Source organism: Aquarana catesbeiana, linkage group LG01 (genome assembly GCF_042186555.1).
Source record: "Aquarana catesbeiana isolate 2022-GZ linkage group LG01, ASM4218655v1, whole genome shotgun sequence".
NCBI classification, from domain to species: Eukaryota; Metazoa; Chordata; class Amphibia; order Anura; family Ranidae; genus Aquarana; species Aquarana catesbeiana.
The window spans coordinates 641,546,219-641,564,613 of NC_133324.1; the positions used below are offsets into that span (position 1 = coordinate 641,546,219).

An 18,395-nucleotide genomic window follows, 5' to 3' on the forward strand; every position below is an offset into this window, starting at 1 on the left:
TCCACAGAATCTCGTTCTTCCTTTCAAACCTCGCCATCATGGGCAAGACCAAAGAGCTGTCAAAGGAAGTCAGGGACAAGATTGTAGAACTGCACAAGGCTGGAATGGGCTACAAGACCATCAAGAAGCTTGATGCGAAGGAGACCACTGTTGGATCGATTATTCGCAAATAGAAGAAATACAAAATAACCATCAATCGCCCTTGGTCTGGAGCTCCATGTGAGATTTCGCCTCCTGGGATAAGGATGATCATGAGAAAAGTGAGGGATCAGCACAGTACTACACGGGAGGAGCTTGTGAATGATCTCAAGGCAGTTGGGACCACAGTCACCAAACAAACCATTGGTAGCACAATACGCTGCCATGGATTGAAATCCTGCAGCACTCGCAAGATCCCCCTCCTCAAAAAGGCACAAATACAGTCCTGCCTGAAGTTTGCCAATGAACTTCAAATTATTCGGAGACGGATAGGAAGAAAGTGCTGCGGTCATTTAAGACCAAAATTGAGCCCTTTGGTATTCACTCAATTCGCATGTTTGGAGGAAGAAAAATGCTGTCTATGACCCTAAGAACACCATCCCTGCAGTCAAGCACAGAGGTGGAAACATTATGCTTTGGGGCTGTTTCTTTGCTAAAGGTACAGGCGGACTTTGCCGCATGGAGGGAGCAATGGATGGGGCCATGTATTGAAAAATCTTGGATGAGAACCTTCTTCCCAGAACACTGAAGATGGGTAGTGGATGGGTCCTCCAGCATGACAGTGACCCAAAACTTGGCGCCAAGGCAACAAAGGCGTGGCTCAAGAAGCATATTAAGGTCATGGAGTAGCCTAGCCAGTCTCCAGATTTTAATCCTAAATAAAATTTACGGAGGGGCTGAAACTTGGAGTTGCCAAGCAACAGCCAAACCTTAAGGATTTAGAGAAGATCTGTAAAGAAGAGTGGACCTACAACCCGTCTTTTTAATCTAGCTTGGTCCTCCCCTACCTCGTTCTCTGCGTGGTCATCAGAAGGCCTGTTCCTGGCCTATAAATTCTTCACGTGCAACACTTTCAAATCCTTCCCATCACTCTGCGAGACCCATCCTCTGAACTCTTCAGATACCTGTAAATCAAACACTTTCTTAAGCCATATACCCCTTCCGACGCTTCAGACCCAGGTTTCACATTTTTTGAACGGGAGTGCAAATCTGACCCCCATAGATGTGGGCTTGTCTCTGAACTATATGCCCTTCTTACCCCTGACACGGCAAAACCTCTGGCTTATGTTAGCAAATGGGAGAGAGACCTTTACCTTGCTCTTGACCATGCCGATTGGTCACTAATCTGGCAAGTGACGAAATCTTCCTCCCCTAACAACGCTGCCAAAGAAACTAATTACAAAGTGCTTACCAGGTGGTACCTGGTCCTCGCCAGGATCCACAAATTTCTACCACAGTACCCACCTCACTGCTTCCATGGCTGTCCCGAGCGGGGCACACACCTTCACATTTGGTGGGATTGCCCCATAGTGCAGTCTTTTTGGTTAGATGTCTTCTCGATCCTTTCAAACCTTTTTCTACCCCCCTATTGTCAGAACCTGCTATCGCTCTTCTGAATAGCAAACCTTTGTCCTTGACATGCCGTAAATTTGAGCTTCTGCTTTTACTGCAGCCAAGCAGACTATTGCTAAGTCTTGTAAATCTATTTCCTTGTGTGTAATCAAGACCAAACATAGAATTACCCAAGCAATGATACATGCTAAATTGGAAGCTGATTCAACGGACAAAGTACACAAATTGGAGAAGCTTTGGAACGCATGGGTGACTCATTACTTACCCACCTACCTCCTGGTTTTGATAAAACCCTACTACGCCCATAACTCCCCAAATCATTTATTACCTACTCTACTCTTGGGTCTGTCACCATTCTTTCACCCCCCCACCAAGGGATCGCTCTCTCACTGAACTTTTTACCCCTTTTTAGCACTTTTGTTGTTTTGTTCAATATGCTCTGGCATTTGCCTACCCTTTTTTGCCTGGTAGGTGGATAGCCCCCCTATACCAAATGTTCTATTCTCTTCTTGATTTTGTATGGTCAATTTCATGGTCCCGGTTCTCTAAGTTTTAATTTGTCATGTTTATGTACAAGATCTTTCTGCCTTTTGTCTGTACATTTCCTTTTGGTCAATAAAATATTTGAACAAGAAGAGTAAACCTAAATCCCTCCTGAGATGTGTGCAAGCCTGGTAACCAACTACAAGAAACGTCTTACCTCTGTGCTTGCCAACAAAGGTTTCTCCACCAAGTTCTAAGTCATGTTTTGCTTGGGGTTCAAATATTTATTTTAATCACTCAACTGCAACTCAGTTTGACATTTGTATCATGTTTTTTTTTTTTTTTTTTTCTGGATTTCTGGTTGATATTCTGTCTCTATCATGTAAAGTACACCAATGATAAAAATTATAGACTCTGCATTTGCAAGTGGGTAAACTTACAAAATCTGCAGGGGCTCAAATAATTTTCCCCATTGTGTGTATGTAAAAAAAAAGCCCCCCCCCCCCCTTTTTTTTTTCCTACATGACCACTTTTCTAAGCTGCAGAAGGAGCTTAGAAAGATGGGGACTCCTTGTGACAATGGGGGCAATCAGAGCTCAGGCACAGTCTTGTGTAAAATGCGTATTCAAATATACCAAGCTGTGCAGGGGGTCATGGCATCAGAGGCAGAGAAACAGCAATACACAAATCTTCCCAGTAAAGAGCTGTGCAGGGGGGCATGTGAGCAGAAGGCAGAGGAAGAGCAGTACACTGATCTTTCCAGTGAAGGAAGAGCTGTGCAAGGGGGAAGGGGGCGGTGTCTGCAAAAGTCTGACAACAGGAGGACAGGCAAGTAGAATGTGAAGAAGCAACCTGACCAAGCCGGGATGGATGTCCTTCCATTCCTGACATGGTCAGTTTGAAATCAGATCAGGGGGACTGCTAGGATCACCAAATATTTCACACAAGGATGCAGGATATTTTTTCATACAAGTACATGGTAACACACATATCAGAAATATAAAATGTTGGGGTAACTTACACCATCTTATGAAACTACCAATTAGCTGATGGAGAGCAAAGTGAGATTGCAGAGTTGTCTATGTTAGCATAATTGAAAAATGTCAAGAAAAATGATGCAACTCTTCATCAAAACTAATATTTATCAAATGTACTATGGTGTGTGTTAATTTTCCTAACTTTTTCTTTCTAAAATACTTCCTGGTATGTGAATAAATTGTATGCATTTTCTAAATTTCATTTAACAAACAAGAGAACCCATTAAAGCTTTTAGTGCAGGATTCCACTTGTTGATGACCATTGGTTTAGCTTTTCTTTTTACCCTAAAAGCATATCTACACCTATCCATGTTGACAGTCTTTGAAAAGAAGAAATAAAAATGAATAGGACAGCAATACTTACTTTTCCTTTAGTTCAGTTAGACCATAGGTGCTCAACCTATAGCCCTCCAGGTGTTGCGGAACTACAAGTCCCGTCATGCTTCTGCCTTTGGGAGTCATGCTTGTAGTTGAAGTTCCGCAACAGCTGGAGGGCCACAGGTTGAGGAGCCATGAGTTAGATGGACCAAAAGTTCAGGAGTTTTTAGTCTTGTAACATGCTGATGCAAAGGAGCAGCCAGTCTGATTAATTCCCTGCACCAGAAATCCTGAGATGCCCAGGCTTTCATTTGTGATCAGCAATAGGGGATCTTTTTCTCTGGGTAGAGTTAGTAATTCACTTATACTAATACAAATTATACTTTTGAGCAACACTAATTAAAATTGCTGTATGTTAAAGTGACAGTTGCTAAAAGAAAACAACCAATAAGTGTTCTCTGTAAAGGGGACAGAGGTAAGGACAGGAAATTGTCATTCAAAGAAACTAGTTTAGAAACTAATATTTTTGGTGTCAGATATCTGGTCTCTCCCCTGACCCCTACTGTGCTTACTTATTTACCTGTAAAAGCCTTCTTTTTAGTCATCCAAAAGCTCAGACTGCTGCTGGGTGCTGCCATCTTGGATGCGTTGTCAGCAAACTCAGAGTTTATCTCTCCAGCATCATCATTTGCTTCTCCCCCCCAGCTGCTACATTAAATGTAGGAAGGTGAGGGGACAGGGGAGGAGTTGGCTAGCACAGGGAGTAATTAGAAATTCTGAGAAGCGAGGACTATGATGTGCAAGGAGGGAGGGGGCTGTGCTGGGAAATTGACTCTTCCTAGAATAGTCACTTTTTTAGTTCAGTGTTACTTTGTGCACTTCACATAAAGAAGTGTGATATGATAGAACATGCATCACACTACACTCCTCCACACAGAACTGGAGCTTAAAACGGCTGCTGATTGCACACTATACCGCTCCATTTTGGTGCGCAGGCAAGATTGAATGGGTAGTTAATTCACAAAGCTCTAACGCTTTTTATCTTGCAAAATTAGACTTTTTATTTTTTTTTTGTGCGCAAGAGAAGGAGGCTACATTCCTGTTACTACCTCCTTCAGAGTGGCGTCAATGACAGAATTGAGGCATTACTTGATGCTTGTTTCACTGGGATAAAGCGAAGTAAATAGAAATGAACCATTTGCCCCATATTTTTATACAAATATAATGCTGTTGCACAGAAGAGGAAAACATGTAGTTGTAATTTAAAAAAAAAAAAATTTTGTTCTGGTACCAATTTGGATGATGGTTTTTTTTTTTTTTGTTTTTTTTTCAGTTAGAGATTGTCAAATTGTGCCTGACACAAAAAAACAGGTACCCATTGGGGTGTTTTTAATGCATGTTCCATTGTTTGATCATCTTGCTACATTCAGGCTTACCCATACATGGTTCGAGTCTCATCTGGTTCCTGCTGCCTATGGCCGCCTTTAATGAAGAATTCCTTCTCTTCTAAATTTTAAGTTTTATATGCAGGTGGTAAAGATATTCCTTATACACTTGCTGGCCACTTTATTAGGTACACATAGCTAGTACCGGGTTGGACCCCCTTTTGCCTTCAGAACTGCCTTAATTCCCCATGGCATAGATTCAGCAAGGTGTTGGAAACATTCCTCAGAGATTTTGGTCCATATTGACATGATCGCATCACACAGTTGCTGCCATAATGTGAATCGCCTGTTCCACCACATCCCAAAGGTGCTCTATCGGATTTAGATCTGGTGACTGTAGAGGCCATTGGAGTAGAGTGAACTCATTCTCATGTTCAAGAAACCAGTTTGAGATGATTTGAGCTTTGTGACATGGTGCATTATCCTGCTGGAAGTAGCCATCAGAAGATGGGTACACTTTTGTCATAAAGGGATGGACATGGTCAACAACAATACTCAGGTAGGCCGCTACATTTAATTTGCTAAGGGGTCCAGAGTGTGCCAAGAAAATATCCCCCACACCATTACACCACCACCAGCCCAAACCGTTGATACAAGGCAGGATGGACCCATGCTTTCATGTTCACGCCAAATTCTGACCCTACCATCTGAATGTTGCAGCTAAAATCGAGACTCATCAGACCAGCCAAAGTTTTTCTAATCTTCCATTGTCCAATTTTGGTGAGCCTGTGTGAATTGTAGCCTCAGTTTCATGTTCGCTGACAGGACTGGCACCCAGTGTGGTCTTCTGCCGCTGTAGCCCATCTGTTTCAAGGTTCGCTGTGTTGTGCATTCAGAGATGGTATTCTGCATACCTTTAGAAAGGCAACAGTAACTCAACCACTCGTAACAACCATCATCTCGAACCAGTCTGCCCGTTCTCATCTGACATTGACATGGCATTTTCGTCCACACAACTGCCGCTCACTGTATATTTTTTTGGACCATTCTCTGTAAATCCTAGAAATGGTTGTGCGTGAAAATCCCAGTAGATCAGCAGTTTTCAAAATACTCAGGCCAGCCCGTCTGGCATCAACAACCATGCCACATACAAAGTCACATACAGTGCCTTGAAAAACTATTCATACCCCTTGAAATTTTCCACATTTTGTCATGTTACAACCAAAAACATAAATTTATTTTATTGTGATTTTATGTGATAGACCAACACAAAGTGGCACGTAATTGTGAAGTGGAAGGAAAATGATAAATGGTTTTCAAAATGTTTTACAAACATCTGAAAAGTGTGGCATGCGTTTGTATAAAGCCCCCTTTTCCTTGGTACCCCTAACTAAAATCTAGTGGAACCAATTGCCTTCAGAAGTCACCTAATTAGTAAATAGTGTCCACCTGTGTGTAATTTAATCTCAGTATAAATACAGCTGTTCTGTGAAGCCCTCAGAGGTTTGTTAGAGAACCTAAGTGAACAAACAGCATCACGAAGGCCAAGGAACACACCAGCTAGGTCAGGGATAAAGTTGTGGAGAAGTTTAAAGCAGGGTTAGGTTAGAAAAAAAATATCCCAAGCTTTGAACTGCTCATGGAGCACTGTTCAATCCATCATCCAAAAATGGAAAGAGTATCACACAACTGCAAACCTACCAGGACATGGCTGTCCACCTAAACTGACAGGCCGAGCAAGGAGATCGTTAATCAGAGAAGCAGCCAAGAGGCCCATGGTAATTCTGGAAGGGCTGCAGAGATCCACAGCTTAGGTGGGAGAATCTGTCCACAGGACAACTATTAGTCGTGCACTCCACAAATCTGGCCTTTATGGAAGAGTGGCAAAGAAGAAAGCCATAATAAGTCCCATTTGCAGTTTCAGAGAAACTATGTGGGGGACAAAACAATCATGTGGAAGAAGGTGCTCTAGTCAACTGAGACCCAAATTTACAGTTTTGGCCCTCAAAACAAAACGCTTTGTGTGGCAGAAACACACCATCCCCACCGTGAAACATGGCAGTGGCAGCATCATGTTTTGGGATGCTTTTCTTTAGCAGGGACAGGGAAGCTGGTCATCGTTAATGGGAACATGGATGGAGCCAAATACAGCACAATCCTAGAAGAAACCCTGTTGGAGTCTGCAAAAAACTTGAGACTGGGGTGGAGGTTCACCTTCCAGCAGTACAATGACCCTAAACATACAGCCAGAGCTACAATGGAATGGTTTTGATCAACCATTTTCATGTTTTAGAATGGCCCAGTCAAAATCCAGACCTAAATCCAATTGATAATCTGTGGCAAGACTTGTAAATTGCTGTTCAGACGCTCTCGATCCACTCTGACAGAGCTTGAGCTATTTTGCAAAGAAGAATTGGCAAACATTTCACTCTCTAGAGCTGCACAGCTGGTAGAGACCTTCCCATAAAAAACTTGCAGCAGTAATAGCAGTGAAAGGTGGTTCTACAAAGTATTGACTCGGGGGCCGAATACAATTGCATGCCACAATTTTCACATTTATTTTCCACAAGATCCAGATGCGGTCCTCTCATGGCTGGAACACCGTGATGCTGCCGGCCCTGCACCTGCCTGAATCCCTGTTGACCAATCCTCTGTTGCCGCCCACACGAGTGTTATGTTTGCTTATCTGGGCCCGCTGCCCATCAAGATATGTCTCTGAATCACTCTTTACTCTTTGAACCGTGAGTTGGGCATTGCCCGCCTGCACCCCTGCCTCCCCTCGCTGATCTTACCCTGTTATATTAGGGGTTTCCCCTATTACATATCCCCTCTTCTCCACTGTGGCCCTTAATGTGCCCCCCCCCCAATCTCTACTGTTATATCCCAATATACTCAAGTGTCCCACCTGCTGTTTTCTCACTGTCAGAGACTTGTCACCCCTGCACTGCTGTGCGCTCTTCAGTTATTGAATGTCCCCTAGACCTCAACGGTCGCCCTGACCATATGCCGCTTTTAGTTTAATTTTGACTTTTCAAGCCTAGTTTTCCTGGCAAGTCCCTGCCCCCTCAGTTGCGGCGTGTAGCAGCCTGTTTGTTCGGCTACGTTGGTCTTTTGCTGTTATAGCCTATTTGTTTTTTGTTTTGTTTTTTTTTCTTTTTATGTACTTTTGACATCTTATCTTGCCTTTTTTTTTTTTTTTTTAAGCAATGGGCCATCAACAACCTCCCCTTTTTAGCAATGGGCCATTTACAACCTCCCCCTGACACATGTACAACCCTATCTACGGATGGATACCCCTCCCAGAATATCACCACTGTACCTTTAATTTTATATTTGTAATGTCTTATATGTATATATCGTTACACCTGTGCAATGTTTATCCATTTCTATGTTTTTGTACTATCTTGTTGGTTGCGCCCTGTGGGTCTGACTGCATGCTCCCCTGCTCCCACAGTTTTAATGGCTTCCCTTTAAACTTGTGACCTGGAACATCCGGGGATTATGCACCAGGGTTGAGCATACTGCCATCCTATCCCCTCTCAAATCTCTAAGGGCGGATATATCCGTCCTTGTGGAGACTCTCTTGTCACAGGTCAAATGCAAATGGACCTAAAAAAAACATGGGTCGGCTGGTTATATCAAACCCCATTCATTTCTAATTTTTCGCAGTGGCCATCCTGATAGCCAAATCGGTACAGTTCCAGCTTCACACCCTGCAGTCAGACACCCAGGGTCGTTCGCTATTTCTACATGTTACTGTTAATGGTTTGGAAATTCTCCTTATGGCATCTTATATTCCCCCTCCGTTTCAGTTCACTGTACTACAGGAAGGGGTGGCCTTTATGGCCCAGCACTCTATGGTGCCTGCAATATGGCTGGGGGATTTTAACATGACAATTAATCCTAGTCTTGATAAACTAAGCCCTAATGTCCCTACACCCACTCCATCTCTAATCACCAGATTTGGGAGGTTCCTTTCAGAATTCACCATGATAGACACATGGAGATATAAATACCAGACATCTACAGATTTCTCATGTTTTACCCCTTCCCATCTTGCCTTGTCCCGCATCGATCTAATCCTGGTTACGCCCCCTCTCCTGCCTAGCCTACTCGATGTGGGATTTGGGGTCAGGGTGATCTCCGACCACTCCCCATATTGGGCTACGCTACACTTGCCTGTTCCCCCTGCGGTCTGCATCTGGAAGCTGAATCCTTTCTGGCTCTCTATGTCCACACCAACCGGGGCTTGGCCCTGAACTCGGCGAGTGAGATGGCAAATTGCTTGCCTATATGGCACACCTTGAATATGAACCCCGGTAGCGGTTACACTCCAAACTGCCTTGGGGACTAGGATTACGGACCATGATCTAGTGGCTGCAGAGTTCAGGAATTTCTATTCTGACCTAAACACCTCCACTGCCAACTACTCGGGATGGGTTGTCTGCATTCTTACACACTCCCTACCACCATGAGTGAAGCTCTCATAGTTTTGATATCCAAACCAGGAAAGGACCCGCTGTTCCCTGAATCATACTGCCCCATATCTCTCCTGCAATTGGATGTCAGTATACTTGCTAAAATTCTTGCCCTGCGTCTCAAAAAGGTAATCTTGGATCTTATACACCCAGACCAGATAAGTTCATGTCCAATTAGAACACGGAATTTAACCTCAGGCTATTCATGAATCTCCAATCCACCCATGACAATCCCAGCTCCAAAGTAGTGGTCAGTCTTGATGCTGCTAAGGCGTTTGATTCTGTAGAGTGGAACTACCTATGGGAATGTCTCTGCAGATTCAGCTTTGGCCCAAAAATTTGTTAAATGGCTCCATCTCCTATACCAGGCCCCTACGGCCCACATTCAAGTTAATGGCAGGGTCTCGGATCCATTCTCTCGCTCCCGTGGCACACGCCAAGGCTGCTCTATATCCCCACTGGCAATAGAACCCCTTGCTAATGCTGTCGAGGCACACCCTGATATCACTGGCCTTCGTTTCCGACAGGTGACTGAAGTCCTTTAGTCTATACGCGGATGACATGCTCCTGTAGCTGAATGATGCTGGTCCATCACTCCAGGATGCCTTGCAGCTTATTAAACAATTTGGGGTATTTTCCTGCCTCCAGATTAATTCGGCCAAGTCACAAATCCTACCATTATATATAGGGGCTCTAATCAGGCCACTCTTCTCCTGGTTAGGGGCTAGCAGGATCAAATACCTGGGCATTCAAGTATTGTTCGCTAACGGATTACATAAGCCTTAACCGTGAACCCTTGTATGACATTCTAAAAACCAAAACGCAGACATGGTCTCGTCTCCCCCTTGGGGTTATGGGATGCACCAATCTAGTTAAAATGGTACTCCTCCACAAATTACTTTATATTTTTTGGCATGCGCCTCTATACATACCACCATGTATATTCAAATCCATGAGTCTATCCTCAACACATTCATTTGGGGTCCCTCCCTTTACAAACTATCATGGCGAGCTCTGAAATGTCCTGTCAACCTCGGTGGCACCGCTCTCCCAGACCTGTCCTCCTATTATTTTGCTTCCCAACTCTTCCATTTCTTTTACTTTAACCAAGTAGACAAGATTAGGTACTTCACCTTGGTGTGCTCCCCGGCCTCCCGCCCTGTCACTCACCCCTTCCAAATTCTACTGTGTGGCACTCGTGAGGTATCCCACATGGGCAATAGGAGCCGCATGGTATTCTATCATGGCAAAATATGGCAATTGACCATAAACCTTACCAAGGCACCTATATTTCATACCCACACGCCAACGTGGTACGCCACCTGCTTCTGCCTGAATTGACATCTGTCCCAGACCACAATCTATGGTTTGACAAAGGGGTCATATATCTTTCACACGTCATAGCCAATGGTTTGGTTATATTATTTCAAGCATTGAAAGATGGTTTTGGTGTACCTAATCACATGTTTTTTTTCGTTGCCTCCAACTTCGACATTCGCTTAACTTTCAATTCCGAGACTCCTTGCCCAGCCTCGAATTACTATATCCAGTGGACTTAATTACAGGATCAAACTCCAAAAAACGTATTTCCTTGTTCTACAACCACCTCATGCTACCTGCTTGCCACTGCCTTGGCCTACCAATTGAAATATCAGTGGGAGACGGACCTGGGTGATGTGTCCTATTTGACACCCATTCGCCTCCCCACATACACACCGGAACACGGTTCAGCATGTCCTCGGTGTGGAGACCCCAGGGGCACCTTCCATCAGTTGCTATGGTCCTGTGCATCCATTCAAGGTTACTGGTCACAGGTGGTCAAATTCCTTCACGATCGCATGGGCTCCCCTCTCACCCTATGTCCCCACCAGTGTGTGTTGGGCCTCCTCTCTATCTCTGAGGAGGACAAATACCTTTAATATATTCCTTCAAGAGTCACTATTCTTAGCCAGAATGCAAATAGCCAGGACCTGGTTGAGAAAATCGCCCCCACAACAGTGGATCAGGGCTATTACCACCCTTCCCTATAAAAAAAAGTACTTTACTCACACAGGGGCTGATATCACAAAATTTGGACCAGGTGGTTAGAAGATGCTTTCACTTGCACCGCTGAGGAATGATCTCCACTCTACCTCAAAATGCTCTCACTACGTATGCTCTGGGTACTCGATATCCCCCCTACGTCTTCTACAGCTTTGTATGTTCACACCAGTACTTCTTGCTAATTTGTCCCTCAATGTTTCACATCCAGTATGTAAGTCAATGTACTTGCTTTTATGAATAGTGCTTGTTGCACTTTATATTTTTGTGGCTTCTTTTTTACTTTATGCTCAATAAACCTTCATTTTTGATTAAAAAAAAATGTGCCATTAAAAAAAATAAAATAATATCCTGAACTTGAGTGAACTCTGCACAAAATGTATGTTTTTATACAGTTTGTCCAGTTCCTTGGAAACCAAAGATGAAATTGGTAGTAAATGTATTCCTGCAAGCTCTTGACTTTTATAAATATTATTGGTAATTTTCTATAGTGTATAAAGGTACCTATAATGCCCAGCGCAGCCCCTGTTAAAAATCCTATGCAAGGCTAGGGATTACACTGGGCTGAGGTGCCTCCACACTACCCTCACATTCTAGCATTCAAGCATGGCAACTGACCATTCAGGCACTGAGTGCCATGCTGTGAAAGGCAGGGGTGAGTTTTTATTGGCATGAGAGCATGTGGCAGGTAGTTAAAGGGTTCTTGCCATGTCTAATCACTGTGAACAAAGTAACAGGTTCACTTTATAGGTTTGTCAGGGCAAAGCTGGAAGAAGAAAAAAAAATACCTGTTCGTCAGCCAGAAAAATAGCATTCTCCTAAGCTCCTGTTTGTACTGACGACGCTGCACTGGAATATCAAACAGCGATGTTAGCACTGCCTGCAGGACTACAGAACTCTGTCTGAAACATTGTAAGGAGTAGAAGTGTTACACATTACTCTTGAAAATGCACATAATATAAAATATCTTGTGCCAGATCCGCTAACTTTTACAAAACTAGGACACCACAACATTAAAGTGAATCTTTTCTTTCCTTGAGTCTTTCCTTCACTCCTCTATTGCTCCATTCAGCTACTGGGAACAAAGTAAACTACCTGATCATTTTAAGTATGGATTAGTATGTGATTGTACCTCGAGATTGGCCCTGCTGTCTCATATCGGGCAGGTAAAGAAGTCACTGTTCTATAGTGGGACTCCCAACATCTGGGCACCTCTCTTTAGCAATTTAAAAAACTTCCCCATGCCTCATTTGTTTAATAGAGTGTCGGGGGCAGAAAGTGGACTATTTAATGACTTTCAGGTGCAGGCGGAGTATTCTTTTGCACTGGGGTTCCCAATAATTAAATCCTGGCGCCTTCTATGTCAGCCTCCTGGGGCAGGCTGGAACTTTGTCAGGAAACGTGGTGCTGAAGAATACCCCGCCTGCAACTGAAAATCATTAAATAGTCCCTTTTCTGAACAAATCGGGCCAGGGGAAGTTCTTTTGTAATTACTGCAGATTGCAGGATTACCCTTTCAGAAGTAGAGTCCCCTTTCTGCCTCCTCTTGACTGCAGGGAGCCCACCACCATTTCAGAGCCTGCAGGTCAGTGTAGGATGAGTATGCTGCAGTTTTAGCCTGGGTGATGTTTACTTCCCTGGAAACAGACCCTACAAGGGGCACTATTGCTTTAGATTAGTGTACGCTTGTCACACTCTGAAGAGCGATCTGTGGTGGATCGCTTTTCAGAGATGGTCTGACAGGCATTGAGAGAGCTTTATATTGCTTACTCACCTTCTGGTTTAACATTTAGCATCACTGTGCTGAAACTGTATGCATTGTATGCGGTTGCATGGCAGCCCTATTTAGTGGAGTGGGTCATGCTTGGTGGCTGAACGCAACATTTTTGTCATGCCGCCATTCACCCCCATCCACTGCCTTTTGTAGCTTTTGCTTCATCTGCTGCCTGCGCATTATCTCTTCCTAACCCTTGCACTTTGTACGTTACCACATTACACAATCCTGTCCTCTGCACTATGTGCTACACACGTCTGACCCGTGGATGTTGTACGTTACCCACTCCTGACGCTTGCATTTTCAACATTATATACACCTGATACTGGCAGTCTTTGTTACATACTTTTGACCGCTGTACAGCTTTTAAACCCCTCCGATTGTTAGGGGCAGTTTTGCCACACACAGATTTCTCCACAGCACACGCCGCCTCCTCCATTGGACTCAGTGAAACAGTGGTCACGCTCAGGTCCTGGCTCAGTCAGGTAGGCCTTTTTGTGACCATGTGAAAAAGGCCCAACACAGCCCACACATATTACACACACATTGTGGTAATGGGTGTTAGACGTGTTGGTACTCTGTGAATAGGTACATTCACACCAGCATTTATGCATTATAGCCCTATAATGCATAAATGCTGGTGTGAATGTACCCATTCACAGAGTACCAACATGTCTAACACCTATTATTACCACGATGTGTGTGTAATATTGTGTGCATGCTGGTGGATGTTGTGCAAAAGCACAGTAGTGCTTGATTTAAAAAAAAAAAAAAAAAAAAAAAAAAGTTTATTCTACTCTGTCCACGTTGTGATGTGTTGCAGTGCATTGTGGCATGCTTCATTGCAATAAAATATATGCCTGCATCATTTTATCACATTGCACACACAGCACTGCAGATTGGGGCATTGCCACAGTATTTAGCGTGGGGCCAACCTTTGATTTTCACAGTTTTTGCAAAAAGGCACAATTTAAAATTCATTAATATGTTAACTCAGTACAGTTTTATCGTTTTAGTTTTTGTAAGTTATGTTGTGTTTGTACTAATAATGATTTTAATGTTGAAGAAAATATTGTTTTGATAGCTATACTATAGGACTAGTACAATCAGCTGCATTGTCTTTTATTCTATCAGTTCGGTGTTTTCAAAAATGTGTTTTTTTGTTTATTTTTTTTACAATGAAAGCTGTATGTGAAAAATGATCAAAAAGTGAAAAAATGCAAAAATGGTCTGGCCACTTGAGATTAAAATTGGAGCGCAAGGTCTGACAGGAAAGAGTTAAACACATTTACAGTTCTGTGAACTACAGAACACCTCTGCCTAATTTTTAAGAGAACAAGAAAGGGCTTTGAAGGTGTTCTGTAGTCTTAAAACACTTGCATTCCTAAGGTAACAATGCTACTCCTTTTATAGACAAGGTACAGTGACCGAGCATTTTTACCCTTGAACAGGATGTTTGTTATTGGCAGGACCACCAGGTCAAAACAAAGTGAAGGGCAAAAAAAGAAAGTGAATTCAGCCACCACACCTAAAGCTGACCATAGATGGAGCGATTTTTCATTCCATTCCCTCATCAACACAGACGGGTCGAGGAGCTGTCCCTGCCCGGAGGACACATTGATTACTGCTAGTGGCTATAATAGCCTCTAACAATAGTCTCATGTAAAATCAGACAGGCTGGTTGTACCCAAGTTGGTTGATCGGGTACATTCAGCCTGCCCATACATGGTTCTAATCTCGGTGGGTACCTGCTGAGTCTGCCAAGATTTGAACCGTCTATGGCCAGTTTAAGAACTGGTATGCTGCAATATATTTTGTTTTATTTCTTGGGTTCAGATATGCTTTAAGCACAATACACAAGCAGAGAACAATGGGTAAGTGATGCATTCATGTTTTTATCTTTTACTTTGCTGTTGTTACACTGGATACACAGTGTACTGTATAAAAAAAAAAAAAGAGCAGTCCGTAAACAGATTTTCCAGCATGCTGAAAATGGATTTTCACTGTAATATCACAGACAGTGCTAAAACAGCAAGATTACTGACTCTGTACAGCTTTCCTTAATTGGGTCAGTTTATTTAGTTCTCTGTTCACATGTGGTCATTTTGGTCAACAGTCCTTACTGTATACAAAATTTACAGCGGGATGTGTGTTAGTCAGTGGAATTGCCTTTTCCCGAACAATGTTCTTTCCCCCAGCACCAGCTGGGAAAGCACTTAAGAATATTACTGTGCATTGAAGTTTGTTGCATTGCAATATGAATGCCACACAATTTGGGTGTAATATGTTACTGCAACAAAATGGTGTGCAGGGGGCCCTTCATGTGAAACTACCCCCTGTTTTGTTGATGAAGAAAAAACACTATAAATTTTATACATTGCAGATATTGTAGGAAACCTTAGTATTTCTATTCTGAACTTTGCTAGAACATCTCATAGGAATAGTATTATCACCATATCCATTGTAATAAGAAAATCTGCACCCCCTGATGTCCTTTTAAGTGTACAGAAGACTTTGTAGGGAAAATTGATAAATATATTTTCGTCACAAACTCTCTTGTCCATAAAACTTGAAAAGATTTTGAGAGCTGTTTCTCTGTTTATTTTTTTACTATTGTATTTTGTGTTTATACATTTTCAGACACCGAAAGTCGCAGTAGATACTATACAGTATATCGACATATAGCAGTATTGTGTGTGCATTGAAGTACTGTAATATCCTGTGTAGCATTAATTTGTTATTTTTCAGGTCCAAGATCTGTGTGTGGAGTTCACCCTTTAAAACACAAGTGTAAAATTGTAAAGGGGTTGGCAACTTAATTCTGAGACTTGCTGTATGTGTAGGTATTTCATTGCACACACTATATCTTCTAACCTCTGCAGCAGCTATCTTTGTGGAAAATATTACAAGTAGGGCATAAGGAATCTCTGCTGTGATTGGACAAAGGTCTAAGCACCCTGTGTAGTCCCACCCAGGTGACAGAGAAAGAGAGGGAATAATGCATTACCCAGCATGTGTTTTTTTTTTTTTTTTTTTTTTTTTTTGGGACGTTAGCATCGTTACATTTTAACCAAGTCCTATCCCATTTGCAGCATTTAATTTTTGCTTCCTCAGTGCCATTTTTAAAAACCTAGACCTAATGGGTTGGTCAAGTGTAGATAAATTATCTTAATAATATGAAGATGGTTTTAATTGACCCATAACCTGTTTGGAATATTCCACAGACCTGTTTATTTTTTTAAAAAAGCCAAAATAACGTAACTCTGTATTCCTAAAGCAATTAATCTATGGGCTTCAAAAGTGCCAGACAGTGCAATTAGTCGCAAATGCTTGTATGCAAAATTTGTATTAAAACTGTTTTGTCTTCATTACTTAAACAGATGAGTTGCAGAGCACTTCCAAAAGCGCTGCGTGCAATGGAACATCAGAAAGTGACAAAACCAATCCTAAAAACAGCACCAAAGCCAAGCCAGATCACAAATCTAATGCACTGATACAGAATGGTTTAAAGAAAAAATCAAAAGGCAAAAAAAAAATGATCAGCTTTAAACGAGACTCAGAAAGCGATGAGTCTGCTTCGGATGCAGGCAGTGTTCTGGATGAAGACTACAGCAGTAGTGATGAGATAATGGAGGAAGAACACAAAACTAAAATAGTTAGATTCCTTCAAGATGCTTCTTTGGATGAGCTCTCTCTGATCCCTCAGTGCTCTCTAAAAAAAGCTCAGAGGATCACTGAGCTCCGGCCCTTCAATTCTTGGGATTCTCTGGTAAGTTTTCAGTGTACAGTACTTTTTTTTTATATATATATATATTCCTTTTATGCTCCTAGGCAAGAGGTGTCTACAACCTTAAGGAGGCATAGATGGGTGGCCTTTTCCCTGAGTAAGCTAACACTATATTCCTTGTAAGCCAATAGCAGTTCATATGACCTAATTTTGAATAAATTAAGGGGTGATTTTCCTGAAAAACCCTTTCTGATTGGCTGGCAATGCTGTCACTCATTCAGCAACCTAGGAACTTGGTTCAGTGCTTTGCAGAAGCAGACATAAGAGCTTTCATATGGGGAGAAGAACTTTGCCAGTCTGTTCTGAGCTGTTTTACAGGAAACTTTTGCAGAAAGCAAGAATGCTGCAGGATTTTTATCTCAACTGCGTCTGTCTAGGGAAACAGCTGCAGGAACTGCTCCATGTTTCAGAATGCCAGCATTCTTTTTCAAATTTCTATTTAAAACAGCATCTTTTCACCATTGTACTGCATGTCTATCACCTCTGCTGTGCAAGGGATTTTCTCACTTGTTTCTTGTGCTTGCACAACCCTGCCATTTTCTGAGTGAATGTTAACAGGCGTTTACATAGAAGAGGGCTATAAAATGAGGGATTTTGGAAAAGGGAAATGTGTCACACTGACTTGGTAAGTACATCGAACAATTTTTCTGCACGTTTCTTTGTTTTTAGTAATTCATGTCATTTCTCTGTGCCGGTAAGATTTTTTATAATATTTTTTCTCCATATATCTTGTGTTTTTTTTTTTTTTTTTTGTTTTTTTTGTTTTTTTTTCCTTTTGTGCAAGTACTAATTATTAAAGTGCACATTTGCAGGCCTCGGTGGGTATAATGCGTTGTGACTTGCAAATCTCTCTTAAAACGTAGCGTAATTTCAGAAGGTGCTTGTATTTTGATGGCTCACCATGTGATGTACTAAAGTGGGTATGGTTTCTAGGTATAATGGTTATCAGGGCCACTTTTTAGCTATTCCTTCACAAAAACAGAAACTTTTTTTTTTTTTCTTTTTCCTCCTTTGTTTTACAAAAGAGGACGGAGAAAGGTAATTGCTAAAGCTGCAGTGCAGATTCACAAGCCGCACTTTGCACAGGGAAAGATCGTTTTGCCTGGAGCTTTTGGCTGGCCTGACAACATCTGTCTGATAGGCATCTTGCAGCTGAACTTGTCGGGCTTCGCCTTCGCTAATTCTTTGTAAAACTATTTGCTAAAGGGCTGTCTTTGCTTCAGATGTCTCTTCAGTTTTTACCCCCTTTGGCAAAAGTGAAAGAAAAAAAAGATAATGTTGTAAACGCTGTACTGACCTGCAGTGAATTGAAAGGCTTTTTTTTTCTTTCCTTTTATTTGATTAAACATGTCTTTCAAAGAACCAACGCCCTTATGTTATTTGGCTGTTGTAACTACATGCCCAGAGATGTTGCTAATGCACACAGAATTCTTATTCCTTCTAATGGCTTCATGTTGCCAAAATGTGAATAACGTTTACTTAATTCTGTCTAAATTTTCTTTTAACATTTGATGTTCGCAACTTATTTCCTGTGCAGATGTA

At 42.2% G+C, this 18,395-nt stretch overlaps 1 protein-coding gene across 3 annotated transcripts in view; it reads left to right on the forward strand.

Annotated features, from left to right (window-relative positions):
- The window catches only part of SMARCAD1 (SNF2 related chromatin remodeling ATPase with DExD box 1), a 193,097-nt gene that overhangs the window by 88,417 nt on the left and 86,285 nt on the right, over positions 1-18,395 (forward strand). For 2 of the 3 annotated variants that reach the window (XM_073601047.1, XM_073601049.1), the window contains exon 1: positions 17,087-17,478. In XM_073601047.1, coding sequence (XP_073457148.1) covers positions 17,402-17,478 — 77 coding nt within the window. In that variant the 5' untranslated portion in view covers positions 17,087-17,401. Of the gene's footprint in view, positions 1-16,446; positions 16,836-17,086; positions 17,479-18,395 lie in introns of those variants that run through there. The other variant, XM_073601046.1, reaches the window with a different exon arrangement.